Source organism: Sorex fumeus, unplaced genomic scaffold (assembly GCF_029834395.1).
Source record: "Sorex fumeus unplaced genomic scaffold, SorFum_2.1 ptg000233l, whole genome shotgun sequence".
Taxonomy (NCBI): Eukaryota; Metazoa; Chordata; class Mammalia; order Eulipotyphla; family Soricidae; genus Sorex; species Sorex fumeus.
In genome coordinates this window covers 1,973,385-1,988,024 of record NW_026606290.1, presented here as the reverse complement: position 1 = coordinate 1,988,024, position 14,640 = coordinate 1,973,385, and the positions used below count along the sequence as shown (strand labels likewise).

General features: G+C 61.8%; 1 protein-coding gene across 2 annotated transcripts; it reads left to right on the top strand.

Moving 5' to 3' along the window:
- The first annotated feature begins 5,934 nt into the window (after positions 1-5,934).
- AK1 (adenylate kinase 1) lies at positions 5,935-14,060 on the top strand. Of its 2 annotated transcripts, XM_056108822.1 has the most exons (7): positions 5,935-6,000; positions 7,791-7,838; positions 9,082-9,117; positions 9,234-9,397; positions 10,395-10,511; positions 13,551-13,742; positions 13,846-14,060. In XM_056108822.1, exons 2-7 carry the CDS (start codon positions 7,832-7,834, stop codon positions 13,912-13,914), a joined length of 585 nt encoding a protein of 194 aa, XP_055964797.1. In that variant the 5' UTR covers positions 5,935-6,000; positions 7,791-7,831; the 3' UTR covers positions 13,915-14,060. The 2 variants fall into 2 exon arrangements, with proteins under 2 accessions (XP_055964797.1, XP_055964798.1); XM_056108823.1 differs by lacking the exon at positions 5,935-6,000 and having other exon boundaries at positions 7,773-7,838.
- The last annotated feature ends 580 nt before the right edge of the window (positions 14,061-14,640 follow it).

Here is a 14,640-nt window from a genome sequence, read left to right as displayed (position 1 = left end):
CAGTAGTTCTTTAGATTTTCAAGTTAATTTGGGGACATAAAAAACACATAACATTTACTTACTGTTCAAGGCCAAAGCAAGAATACAGCAAGTAGAGCACTTGCCTTGCACATGGCCAACCCAGGAGCACAGAGCCAGGAGTAAGCCCCTGAGCACTGCCAGGTGTGGCCCAAAAAGCAGAACAAAAAAAATTACTTAAATCATAATGATTTAATTTTTTTATTGTATATTTGGTCATAACCATTTTTTGGGGGGTCACACCCAGATATGCTCAGGGGTTACTCCTGGCTCTGCACTCAGGAATTACCCCTGGAGCGACCATATAGGATGCTAGGGTTTGAACCCGGGTCGGCCGCGTGCAAGGCAAATGCCCTACCTGCTGTACTATTGCTCCAGCCCACGTCATAACCATTTTAAAGTGAATTTAGATTTCTTTGGTTATTTTTCCTGGTTTCTGGGCCACACATGGGTCCTTAGGGCTTACTCCTGGCTCTGTGCTCAGGGACCACTCCTGGTGGTCTCAGGAAACCCTAAACAGTGCCAAGACTAAACCTGGATTGGCCACATGCAGGGTCTCACCCATTGGACCATCTCTCTGGCCCTAGTGAAAAGTAGTTTTACCTTGTGAAACAGATTTCTAGAACTTTCCTCTTATAACTCTGAGCCCCTCTCCTCTATAGGATACCTCCTCCGCTGGCCCAGGTAAGCAGGGTTCCACATTCTGTTCACTGACTCAAGTGCTTTGGATAAGTAGAACCATGCACTCTGCTTTTTTTCTGACTGGCTTATTTCACTCAGCTTAATGCCTGCAAGGTACATTGGTGTTAAAATGGTAGCACTGTAGCACTGTCCTCCTGTTGTTCATCGATTTGCTCGAGTGGGCACCAGTTACGTCTCCATTGTTGTTACTGTGTTTGGCATATCGAATATGTCATGGGTAGCTTGCCAGGCTTTGCCCTGCGGACGGGATACTCTCAGTAGCTTGCCGGGCTCTCTGAGAGGGATGAAGGAATCGAACCCGGGTTGGCCACATGCAAGGCAAGCGCCCTACTTGCTGTGCTATTGCTCCAGCCGTTAAAATGGTACCAGAATAAAGTAATAGATTTTTTTGTGGACCAGAGACAGAACATGGGTGAGTAGATGCTGGCCTTGCATGTATCTGAGTCTGATTCAAATTCCTGCCCCACAGAGGGTCCCCTGAGTCCCGCCAGTGCCTCTGGGTGTGCCCCCCAACACCAAAACCAAACCAAAAAAAAAAACTGGAAAGAGACTTTGTTTTTATTTATTTTGCTTTTCGGGTCACACCCAGCGATGCACAGGGGTCATTCCTGGCTCTGTACTCAGGAATTACCCCCGGGAGTGCTCAGGGACCCTATGGGATGCTGGGAATCGAACCCGGGTTGGCCGAGTGCAAGACAAACGCCCTACCCACTGTGCTATCGCTCCAGCCCCTGGAAAGAGACTTTAAAGCGGCCCACACTCTGCTCATTGAGAGTGATTGGCAGGAAGGCGGGAGCAGATGGGCACAGCTCACGTTTTGCCCATTTCTCATCCATTTAAGTCCAGGAGCTGTTTGCAAGGACACAGGACTCAGTGTCCTTCCACAGGCCTCAGTGTCCTTTCTCCTGCTGTTCCTGCACCGGATCTCCGCCATACCTGGCAGTACCACCCTCCTCCTCCCGTTCGTCTGTCCCCACTGGCTAGAGAGAGTCACCCTGTACACACTGGTGCCCACGTGTGGGATCCGAAAATAGAAGGCAAACATGAGTGATTCTGACTGGCGCCATGCACTTGCTTTCCCCAGAGTCTGTACCAGCACACACACCATCTGCAGCCCGAGAGAAAGTCCTTCAAACACCCTGCAGAGTGGGGCTGCGGTGATGGCACAGCGGGCAGGGCACTGCCATGCGTCTTGGCAGCTTGGTTCAATCCCCAGCACCACTTTTGATTTCCTGAACCCTTCTGGGACTGATCCCTGTGAGCACAGAGCCAGGAGTCAGCCCTGGGCACTGCCGGGTGTGGCCCCAAACAAAAGCCAACCAAATGAAACAATTTCCAGTGCAGCCCCCCGCCCCCAAGACCGGAAACCCGGGTCCCAGGAAATAGGCTCTTGGGACCAGGGAGATAGATAATACAGTGGGTAGGACTCTTGCCTTGCACGTGACAGATGCAGGTTCGATCCCCAGCATTCCCTGAGCAACACCAGGAGTGATTCCTGAGAGCAGACCCCTTGAGCATCGCTGCTGCTGTGAGGCCCCCAAAAACCCAACAAACAAGAAGTAGACTCTTGTGTGAAGTTCCAGGAAACAGCTGGGACCAACCCAAGCTTCTGGTGTCCTGGCTGCCCCCTAGAGGGGCTTCCTCTTCTAGGACCTGCTCAGACTCATTCCAAGGGTCCCTCGTGCCGAGGAGACAAATTCAGAATTCTGGACCGGAGCAATAGCACAGCAGAGAGAGCATTTGCCTTGCACGCGGCTGACCTGTGTTCGATCCCTGGCATCCCATAGGGTCCCCTGAGGCTCGCCAAGAGTGATTCCTGAGTGCAGAGCCAGGAGGAACACCTGAGCATCACCGGGCGTGACCCAAAAGGGAAAAATCGCATTGATGATGTGGGCTAGGGTGAAGGGTCTGAGCTGCGGACTCCCGGTCTCATTACCCAGCTCCTGTGCAGGCCAGACTCATCATGTTCTCCCGGGGAGCCTCAAGGTCGTCTGTCTGAGCGATGAAAATCTCCCTTTACTTCTCACTCTGAAAGGTTCTCAGGGGTGGCTGAAGTTCAGAGCCCACAGGGCACCTGGCTCCAGGTGAGTGTTCGAGTTCTGATTTCGGGGGCTGCTCCTGGCATGGTGCTGGGGGCGTGGTGGGTGATGGGTTGCTTCCAGTGTGCTTGGGGGCGCTGGGGATCACACATGCAACTCCTGCATGGAAACTTGTGCTCCCATGGGAGACCTATGGGATGCTGGGAATCGAACCCAAGTCGACCACATGCAAGACAAACACCCTACCCGCTGTACTATCACTCCAGCCCCTGGTGTTGGTGTTTGTTTTTTATTTTATTTATTTATTTTTGCTTTTTGGGGTCACACCTGGCAATGCACAGGGGTAACTCCTGGCTCTGCATTCAGGAATTACTCCTGGCAGTGCTCAGGGGACCCTATGGGATGCTGGGAATCGAACCCGGGTCGGCCGCGTGCAAGGCAAACGTCCTACCTGCTGTGCTATTGCTCCAGCCCACTGGTGTTTTTTTTTTTTTTTTTTTTTTATTGAATCACTGTGGGAAAGGTTACAAAGCTTTCAGGTTTATGTCTCAGTCATGCAAATATCAAACACATTTCCCTTTACCAATACTTATTTTTTACCATGAAGAACCCCAATAAAACCCCACCCCCTACCCCTCCCCGTCCCTGTGAGGCAGATGAATTCTAGTTAACACTCTATCTGCTTTAATTAGATTCATTGTTTCAATAAAAGATTCACCACTATTATTTAGAGTTTACCCCCCCCCCAAATCAGACATGCTGAAAAAGCATTGTGAAGTGATTTGCTTTCTACGGCTGGGTTCAAGAATTAAATGTTGGTTTTGGATTTCTGCTCTTTTACCTTTTAAATCAGGGTCATTGGCCCTATCTGGGTTCCTACAGTGCTCTGAATGCCTGGTGCTTGCCTCCACAGGGAGAAGGGGCACAGAGCTGAGGTGGGTTTTTTTTTTGTTTTTTTTTCAGTGTTTCACACCTGTCTGTGCTCAGGCCTTACTCCTTGGCTCTGTGCCCAGGAATCACTCCCTGGTGCCCGGGGAATTGTGATTGATGCGGGAATGAATCTTCCGCTAGCGCTTCCGTGCACAGAGCTGAGTTTTTTCATCGTTGCAGTTGCTCAATTGGGTGACAGGTGTCTTTGGAATCTTTGGAAGTTCCGGGGAGGTTCAGTCCCCAAGGAATTAGGTCTTAGTTTGGTTTGGGGGGGTTGCATCTGGCAGTGCTCAGAGATGACTCCCGGAGGTGTTCAGGGGGCCTGAGCCTGGGCCTCCATCACGTAGATTCCTGCACTAGCACTTGGAACCACCTCCGGAATGAGTTCTCTGGGTCTCCTCCCCAAAAGGGTGGAATCCCCTGGAGTGGATGGGGGCCAGGCGCCTCTGAGCTGAACCTGCGGGCACCTGTATAGTCCAGGCTGGCTCCCACTGGGCCCTTTCTTCCAGCCCCAGCTGGCACCCAGATGATGACATGGCAGGCCCTCCCTCCCCCCCTACAGCCGCCCTGCAGGAGGGAAGCACTTTCCTTTACCCCTGGAGAGAGAGCAGGTAGTGAGAGCCCTCTGCAAGGGGGGGTTGGGTTGGTACAGGTTGGGGGGGAGGGGGAAGGTGAGGGTGTGAGGGAGGGGCCTCGGGTGCTGGGGGATGTGAGGGCGCCCTGGGTGGGGGGACTATGCTGGCCTGGAGGGTGCCAAGGGGGTGGTAGGGGTGAGGGGATGCCCCTGAGTGGGCTGATCCGGGGTGCTGGGTGCGGGAGGGGGGCGGTGCGGGGGGGGGGCGGGGGGAAGCTGAGTGGGGGGAGCTGGATGCGGTCACAGGGGTTGGGGTGCCAAATGCGGGGGGCGGTTGGGGGGGCGAGTACGGGGGTTGTGAGGGGCCAGGTGTGGTCCCGGGGGCTGGGGGGGCCGGGTGCGGGGGGGGGGGCGGCTGGATGCGGGCACGGGAGGTTGGGTGGGGCCGGGTGCGGGGATGCGAGGGACCGGGTGCGGACTGGGTGGGTGCGGGGGCCGGGTACGGGGGGGCCGCGTGCGATCTCGGGGATGCGGGGGGCCGAGTGCGGGGCGCGGGGGGCGGGGCGTGGGTTGGCTGAATGGGGGCACGGGGGTTGATGGGGGGTCGGGTGCGGTCCTGGGGACGTGGGGGGGGACCGCATGCGGGATTGCGGGGGGCCAGGTGCGGTCCCGGGGCTGCGGTGGGGGGTCGGGGGGGGTGCGGGGGGGGCTGGATGCGGGCACGGGGGTTGATGGGGGTCCGGGTGCGGGGTGCGGGGCGCGGGGCTGCGGGGGGGGTCGGGTGGGTGCGTGGGGAGCTGGACGCGGGCACGGGGGTTGATGGGGGGTCGGGTGCGGTCCTGGGGACGCGGGGGGGACCGCGTGCGGGATTGCGGGGGGGCCAGGTGCGGTCCCGGGGCTGCGGTAGGGGGTCGGGCGGGTGCGGGGAGTGCTGGATGCGGGCACGGGGGTTGATGGGGGGTCGGGTGCGGTCCTGGGGACGCGGGGGGGGGGACCGCGTGCTGGATTGCAGGGGGGCCAGGTGCGGTCCCGGGGCTGCGGTGGGGGGTCTGGGGGGTGCGGGGGGGCTGGATGCGGGCACGGGGGTTGATGGGGGTCCGGGTGCGGGGTGCGGGGGGCCGGGTGCGGGGCGCGGGGCTGCGGGGGGGGTCGGGTGGGTGCGTGGGTAGCTGGACGCGGGCACGGGGGTTGATGGGGGGTCGGGTGCGGTCCCGGGGATGCGGGGGGGGACCGCGTGCGGGATTGCGGGGGGCCAGGTGCGGTCCCGGGGCTGCGGTGGGGGGTCGGGCGGGTGCGGGGAGTGCTGGATGCGGGCACGGGGGTTGATGGGGGGTCGGGTGCGGTCCCGGGGATGCGGGGGGGGACCGCGTGCGGGACTGCGGGGGGCCGGGTGCGGTCCCGGGGCTGCGGTGGGGGGTCGGGGGATGCGGGGGGGCTGGATGCGGGCACGGGGGGTGATGGGGGACCGCGTGCGGGACTGCGGGGGGCCGGGTGCGGTCCCGGGGATGCGGGGAGGACCGGGTGCGGGGCGCGGGGGCGCCGGGTGCGGCCCCGGGGCCGCGGGGGTGCCCAGTGCTGGGGGGGCCGGCCCCGCCCGCCCCGCGCCCCTCCCGCCGCGCCGCCCGCCCGCGCCTCCCGGCATGCCGCGCGCTGACAGCCGTATAAGTCGCGGCCTCGGCGGCGGCGGCGGCAGGACGCGCAGGGCACGCGCGGCGCCCCGCGCCCACCCGCACCCAGGTCAGTGCGCCGCGGGCGGGCGGGGCGCGGCGGGCGGCGGGCGGCGGGCGGCGCGCGGTCCCCGCGGTGGCGGGCGTGTCCCGGGCTCGCCGCCCGCCGGGCGAGGCCCCCGTGCCAGTGGGCGTGTGCGCGCGGCGGGTCGCGGACAGTGGCCCTTTGTCCGGGGGCGCCGGCCCCTGCCCTTGGCGCGTCCTGCCCGCGGCCCGGGAGGCCCGCCCGCCGCCGCGTCCTCGGGGAGCCCCGGGAAGGGCCCCGCCGGGCCCCCGCCGCCCCGGCTGCGCGGGGGTCTCTCCTGATCAGCCCCTCCCCCGTCCAGGACTCGGCCTGGGGTGCGGGTCGTCCTCCCCCGCGGTGGGGCCGGTGCAGCCGCCCAAGACCCTCCCCCTCTTTGCGGCTGCTGTTCTGCCTCGGCCGGCCGGACCCTCTCCGCTTGGGTGGGCGTCAGTCAGGTCCCCCCGCAGACCCCCAGCCGGCGAGGGCCCCTTCCAAGGCCTGCTGCGGGCCTGTAACCCAACTCTGCCCTGGACCCTGGGTCCCGGCGGGGCCTCCTCACCGCCCCAAGCTATTTTGGCTCCGAGAAGTGGCAGGTGCCGCCAGGACCGAGGGACTTGGGTTACAGGGGGGGTGGGCAGCGTGGGGTTGAAGGAGGCTGTCCCTGCCGGTCACTGCAGGCCGTGTCCCCCTGCAGAGGCCCCGGGCCTGCCAGCTCCTGCCCGGCCGCCAGCACCCCCTGGGCAAGGAGGAGGCTGTAAGTCAGGCCCTGGGCATCAGGGAAGCCGGTGCCAGGCCCAGCCCCAGAGGAGCAGACAGCTCAGCCCCTGCCAGGAGGCAGCCCTGCCCAGAAGCCAGTCTGGGCCCCCAGCCCAGGGAGGCTGGGAGGATGGAGGGAACCCCCACCCCCTTGCAAGCCCTCTGTTCTGGGGTGGGCCGGGCCCCCTGGCGGTCACAGGGGGACACAGGCCTGCAAAGGGCGGTAGAAGCCCCCAGAAGGCAGGAGTGGAGATTTTGCTAAGTCCGGCAAAATCTAGAAAGCCTTCGTGAAAGAGGCGACACCAAAGCCAAACCTAAAAGCTAGCATCTGCCACACGCCCAGGGTCCCGGAGGCAGTCCAGTCCTGGGGACCCCGGCAGTTCCGGTGACTGATAAGACTCTAACAGTGCCACAGCCAGGCCTCCAGGGCCCTGGCACCTGCCGTGAGGGCCCAGGCCTTGCCACTGGCAGGGAGGGCCACACTGTGGCCGGGTTTGATCTGTGGCTTTGGAGGAGATTCCCGCTGATGCCCCTGGGGTCTCTAGGGGGGCCTAGGAGAGGGGTGGGGGGCAGCTGAGCCAAGTTCATGGGGTGCAGGTGATGGGATGAGCGTACGCCATGGACCCCCACCCCCCCATGGGAAATGCTAAAGGGTTGAGCCCAGCGCTTCCTCACGGCGGGGTGGGTGGGTGCTGTGTCCCCGGGAGCGTCTGTGGCAGCCAGGCCCCTGGAGGACTTAGCCTCCAGCCCCGGGGAGCGTTGCCACGGAGCCTGGGACGCAGATCCATCCCCTGTGTCCTGACACTTGCTGCGGGGGGGGGGGGGGGGGGGTGCGGGCGGGCATTCACCCGCTGCCTGACCACAGCAGAGGACACGGCCTGCTGGCCCTTAGGATTGGCGAGGTGACACCCCCCCAGCCGTGCAGCTTGTGGGGCCTCTCTGCCCCATGGTCCCCTCCCGTCCCCTCCCCAACCGGCTGCCTTCGCGTGATTGCAGAGGTGGGGGGTGAGGCTCAGCCTGCCGTGACCTGTGTCTTGCAGAGCGCTGACTCGGACCGCCCCCCGGAGGGCACAGACGCAGGATGGAAGGTACGCAGGCGCCTGGTGTCCCGGCCGCGGGGTGGTGCCAGCCCCCAGTGTCATTTTAAACGCGCTTCCCTCCCACGCTGGTATTTATAGAGCCAGTGCTGCCTTTTCTGGCGAGGGTGGGCGAGGGGCCCTGGCCGGGGCGGGGGTGGGGTGGGGAGTGGCCCTGAGGATTCTTTGCTCATTGGTTTTTAGACCACACCTGGCGGTGCTCAGGGATCACTCCGGGGGGGGGGGGCCAGGGGACCCCTGCGGGTGCTGGAGCTCGACCGGGTTGGCCCCATGCCAGGCAGCGTCTGCCTGGTGTCCTTTCGCTCTGGCCTTGCATACTCTAAGTGCCTGTGGCTCTCTGTGGCTCTCTGTGACTCAGTTTCCCTGGTGTCCCCGGTTTGTGGCCCTGAGGGAGTCTTGGGCATCTCTGGCTTCGGGCACTGGGACTGAGAAGCACGTGGGGTGGGCCAAGTGCCGGCTGGCCCGGCTCCTGGTGGCATGACCGTTCCCACCCCTGGCGCCGTGCCTCTGCCCAGCCGCAGGTCTGCTGCCGCCTGATACCCAGGGCCCCCCACCCCCACCCGCAGCCGCTAAGCTGCGCCCTGGTTCCAGAGCCCTGAGTCTGGAGCTCCCTGGGGCCCAGGACCCCCTTCACGATCTTCTCACCCTGAGGCCCTGGTATTGCCTAGCCTGTGCTGTCTTGGGGAGCAGGGCTGGGGTGCGGAACCCTTTCCCATGGTGGGGAGACCTACATCCAGTGGTGCTCAGGGGCGATTCCTGTGCTCAGGAGTGACCCCTGGCGGGGGTCTGGGGCCCTGTGGGTGCCTGGGTAGAGCTGGGTGGGCCACCTGCAGGTCTTCTCCCCTGCTCTCCCCGAGTCCAGGGATTAGGGAACTAAAGCCACGCGGTGGGGGTGTGCCCAAGAAGAGGGGAGGCTTGGGGCTGGAGTGATAGCACAGCGGGCAGGGCATTCGCCTTGCACACGGCCCACCCAGGTTCAATTCCCAGCATCCCATAGGGTCCCCCGAGCACCTCCAGGGGTCATTTCTGCATGCATGAGCCAGGAGTAACCCCTCTGCATCACTGCGTGTGACTCAAAAAGATAAAAAAAGGAAGAAAAAGAGGGGAGGCTGGGTGTGACAGGCCTCAGTTTCCCTCTTGGGGCCTGTCACAACACACCAAGTGCCCTCGACTGCCCGAGGCGTGCCCTGTGGCTCAGGCTGTGCCCCCCCCCCCCCACTTTGCTCTCCCCTAGAAAAGCTGAAGAAAACCAAGATCATCTTTGTGGTGGGTGAGTACAGGCAGGGCCGGTGGGGGAGGGGTGTGTGCAGAGCCTGGGGGCCACCTCTCCCGGCGACCCCTTCCACCCACCCCCCACATACACTCACCCTTGGGTGGGTCTTTCAGGTGGGCCTGGCTCGGGCAAGGGCACCCAGTGTGAGAAGATTGTCCAGAAGTACGGTTACACCCACCTCTCCACCGGGGACCTGCTGCGGGCCGAGGTCAGCTCCGGCTCGGACCGGGGCAAGACGCTGTCGGAGATCATGGAGAAGGGCCAGCTGGTCCCGTTGGTGAGTGGGCGCTGGGGGGACAGTGTCCTTGAGTGGACACCAGCCCATGGCACACAGCAAGGATGATCGTGATCGTCTGGGGGGCCTCCACGACCCTTGGCAGCAAACTTTCCAGAAGCTGCCAAGCGCCTCTGTGCCGTGGGCAGCCCCGCCCTCCAGACTCACCCCTGCCCTCCCCTCCCCACCCTCCCCCTCCTCCCCGCCCAGCTGTCTGTCCTCCAGTGCCTGGTCTTTGTCACCCTCGCATTCCCGCCTGCCTGGAAGGTTCTTTCCTACACACCTTGCAGTTCTGACGTCTCAGATTTGGTCTAAGGCCACCCCTTCTACTTATTTTATTTTATTTTATTTGCTTTTCGGGTCACATCCGGTGATGCACAGGGGTTACTCCTGGCTCTGTACTCAAGAATCACCTCTGGCGGTGCTCAGCAGAGCCTATGGGATGCTGGGAATCGAACCCGGGTCGGCCGTGTGCAAGGCAAATGCCCTACCCGCTGTGCTATCGCTCCAGCCCCTTCTACTCATTTTATACATCCCTGTTTTCGTTTCCTCCCACCCCACATCATGCTTGGACATGAATAAGTCACCTGTGTCTGCCAGCAGTGTGGGGCCCAGGACGGGAGCAGGGTGGGGTGTGGGAAGGGCTCAGCCGGCATTATGGAGAAATGAAGAAATGCATGAACGGGGGCTGGAGCGATGGTAGAGCAGGGAGGGTGCTTGCCTTCACGCGGCCGACCCAGGTTCAATTCCCGGCATCCCACAGGGTCTCCAAGCATGGTCAGGAATGATCCCTCAGTTCAGAGCCAGGGGTAACTTACCCCTGAGCATTGCCGGGTGTAGCCCAAGAACCAAAAAAGCAAGAAGTGGATGGAGGAGCAGGTCTATCAACATGTCAGGGTCTCCCCTGGATAGTGAAGGCGGCCAGGCTGGGGTGGCAGCAGAGGAGCCTGGAAGGTGCGGGCAGAGGGGCTCAGGGCCCCCTCATGTGCCTCCTCCCCAGGAAACAGTGCTGGACATGCTTCGAGACGCCATGGTGGCGAAGGTGGACACTTCCAAAGGCTTCCTGATCGACGGCTACCCGCGGGAGGTGAAGCAAGGGGACGAATTCGAGCGGAAGGTGAGGCGCCCAGGGCCAGGCCCGGGACAGCCAGGCAGAGGATGCGAGAGGGAGTTCGGGTTTAGGGGCTGACGGGGTGGGAGGGCAGAGCTGCTGGGAAAGGAGGAAGCCAGGAAAGTGTTTTTGAAAGTCTTTCTGGGGCTGGAGCGATAGCACAGCGTTTGCCTTGCACGCGGCCGACCCGGGTTCAATTCCCAGCATCCCATATGGTCCCCTAAGCATGGCCAGGAGTCACCCCTGAGCATCGCTGGGTGTTAAAAGAAAAAAAAAATAAGAAAGTTTTTCTGGATGACAGGGATACTCAGGGGATTCCCAGCTGGAGGCGGGTTTCAGCTCCCTGACTGGGGCCCTGAACCCGCCATCCTGCCTCTCTGCACCTCCCTGGCCCCCTCTGCAAAATGCGAGAGACAATCGCAGATGGTTTGAGGGGCAGTATGGGTGGGTGGGGTGTGAATACCCAGTGGCACCTCATGGGCATACACTCCAGGGGCAGGGAAGAGCATGGACAGGGGGTGGAAGGGGCCAGAAAGGGCCAATTTGTGCAGAGAAGAGTGGCGGGGGGTAGGGCGGGCAGGGCTGAGTCGGGGGGAGGAGGTTCCGGCCTGGCAGGGCCTGTGCTGTCAGGAGTGCGGGGTGTGAGGGGGGAGGTCCTGGCTCCTTCCAGGACCCTCAGAGTGACTGCAGGGCCGGCCTGGGGAATGATGGTGCTGAGCTTCCTCAAACGGCTGCCTTAGGAACCCTGCCGTGGGTTCCACACACGTGCACACGGGACACCAAACACACACACGCCAGCACCTACAGGGATGGGAGGTCACAGCTGCGCACACACACAGGGAGACACACGTGTGCACACGTTGCTGGTGACATATGCAGGTATGCAGAGCCTGGACATAGGCAAGTACACGTAGACACATGCGTGCACGTGGCCAGAAATACGTGTCCAGGCACGTGGTACAGGGACACATGCATGTGCAGACACAGGCACAGGTGGCATCATGGGCTGCACCAGGAAACTGGGGGGCTCCTTCTGGGCCTCGCACATGGCCGGCAGGGTGGGCCCCCCCAGCCCCCTCCCCGCCCCGTGGAGACCATCCCAGCGCCAGCCTTGCCTTCCTGCACATTTGGTTGGTTGGTTTTTTGGCCCACACCCGGTCATGTCCAGGGCTGACTCCTGGCTCTGTGCTCAGGGGTCACTCCTGGTGATGCTCAGGGGAACACACGGGGGGCCGGGGATCGAACCCGGGTTGGCCATGGGCCAGGCAAGCACCCTGCACACGGTACTGTCACTCCAGCCTCACTCCTGCCTCTCCTGACCTCCCCCAGGGCTGTAGATCTCAAGCAAGTATCTGCCCTGCTCTGGGCCTCAGTTTTCCTGTCTGTGAAAGTGGGGGGCCAGCCAGACTTCCTTTTGATGGGGAGGCTATGGAGTTTATTGGCCAGAGGCTTGGCAGCTCCGAGACAAGGCCTACCCTGGCCCCTGCGGTGTGACGGTGTGACGCCGCCTCCCACCCTCAGGGCCAGTCCTAGGAAAAGGATTGAATGAAAATCAGGCTCCTTTTTTTTTTTTTAATTTATTGAATCACCATGAGAACAGTCACAAAACCTTTCAGTTCAAGTCTCAGTTGGTCATACAATGATCAAACACCCATCCCTTCACCAGTGCACATTTTCCACCACCAAGGACCCCAGTATACCCCCCCTCCCACCCACCCCCCGCCTGTGTGGCAGATTTCCACTTTTCTCTCTCTCTACGTTGATCACATTCAATATTACGACAAAAGACCCAACATTGTTATTTGGAATTTCCCCCAACATTCAGACCTGCCACAAAGACATTATTAGATAATTTGTTTTCTGTTGCTGATTATGAAGAGCATATGATGTCATGTGGCCACGATAGTGGCCACGCGAATTTGGATTTCTGATATTTTGGTTATAAGCCTAGAGGGTTTACTGTCAAAAGCGCCTGGGTTCCGAGATTGGTATGTGTGCCTCTGGGATCATGGTCGTTCAGAAGCTGGAGGAGGCGTTTGAGGCTGGCAACCCAGAGCATTGTCATGGCGGGGAGCAGGGCCGATTCCACCCCCCATCCCACGAGGCCCCTCGTGCCTCGTCAATGCAGTCTCCTACCTGGCTGTTCATTCGGCTCTAAAAGATGCAGGCCACCATGCCGCCGCCGCAAGGGGGGACAGGAGGAGGGACAGACACCCTTCCCCTCCCAGGGCGGCACAGCACCATAGTGAAATGCACAGTCCAGATGCATTTCGGTTGTCCATTCTGTTTTGCTTGGATTTTCTCACCTCCATTCAAGCCTGTTTTTCAGGGACAGTAAATGCTAGATCATTTACTTTCCATTGATCACTTTGCATATCAGGAACGCGGCCGCGTGGTTCGGAAAATAGTCCTGGTACCCGCATACTGGAGCCATGCTTGTAGAAGCTCATGGTCGCCAGGATTCCATCTGGAGAAGGCCAGGAGACAGCACCTACCCCATCTGTGGCTTTGCAAGACCTTCTCAGTGGCCTTCTGGGCCCTGGACACTAGAGGGCGCCAGAGCCTTCCTCCTGGCCTCTCCCTGCCTCCCCGGGGACGCGAGGGTCAGGCCAGGGGCACCGGGCGGCCGTCCTGCCCAGCGGCTCCCGGCTTGGCTGGGGAGAAGGGGTTGCCGGAGCCCTCCCAGAGGATAGCAGAGGGTCTGGAAGATCGTGTCCCGGGGGTGCTGGTGACTGGTGCTGTGAGCTCAAAACACGCAGGCATGCTTGAAGGCCGAGTGGGTTTGGTAGAATCAAGGAGTGAGCAGTGAGCAATGAGGAGCACTGGGCAGTGAGTCTGCCAGGCAGGGTGCTGGTGGGTCGGAGGGCACAGACTTCTCCTGTGTGCGTAGGGAAGCCATGTAGGAAGCAGTGGCAGGCTGGTTGGGAAGGGGTCGCCCGGGTGCAGGGAGGCCCCCCCAGGCTGCCTTGGGGACGGGCTTGAAGGTCTGGGGTCTGGAGTTGGGGCGGGCACGTGGCCCCAGGTGACCTGTCCCCCCACCCGCAGATCGGACCCCCCACGCTGCTGCTGTACGTGGACGCGGGCGCCGAGACGATGACCAAGCGGCTCCTCAAACGTGGGGAGACCAGCGGGCGCGTGGACGACAACGAGGAGACCATCAAGAAGCGGCTGGAGACCTACTACCAGGCCACGGAGCCCGTCATCGCGCACTACGAGAAGCGGGGCATCGTGCGCAAGGTGGGCAGCCCGCGCAGCCTCGGTTTCCCCACTGCTGGTGTGTGTGTGGGGGGAGGTCAGCCCCCACGGCTCCGCCTTCACGGGGGACTCCGTCTCCCCGCAGATCAATGCCGAGGGCTCCCCCGACGAGGTCTTCAAGGACATCTGCACCCACCTGGACCAGCTCAAGTAGGGCGGCTGCAGCCCCCGACCCGCCCCTACCGCCCTCCCGCCCGCCCGCCGCAGGCTCGCCGGCCACCGCCCAGGCCTGCTGGGACAGAGGAAGCCACTTCATCCTGTTTTCATGGAGGCCCACAGCACTAAAGGAATCGTCAAGGACATTCCGTTTTCCTCTTTCTTTGCTCCCGCCAGAGTCGGTTGCCTGTGTTGTGTGTGATTGGGGGTCCCGGCCCCTGCCACACCCTTGCCTCCTTGGACCCCCGCACCCCGCCTCTGGCCATGTCCCCTGGCGCAGTGCCTGCATGCGGCTCTCCCCCTGGGGTCCTGCCTCCCTCCCAGGGTCTGAGATCCTGGAACCCCAGGGGCCCCCTGGGGACACAATGGCTCTGAGGTGGGGACCTGCCTCTTTGTCCAAGAACTCTGAGGGTGACGAGGGGCTTTGAGACCCAAAGGGGAATGTGGGGTCCCGATCAGGGGTGCTTTCTCACCATGAGGCCTAGGCTGGGCTCCATCTGTCCCCCTCCTCTATTTATTTTTTGGTTTGGGGGGTCATCCCCAGCAGTGCTCCCCACTTACGCCTGGCTCTGTGCTCAGGGATCACTCCTAGAGGGGCTCAAGGGACTCAAATGCCATGCAGTAGATTCGACCTAGTGTCAGACTCCGGGGGTCACAGGCGAAGCAAGTATGTCACCTACTCGCCCTCTCTGATCCCGTTTCCAAGCCTGAGTTCGCTTGGGGC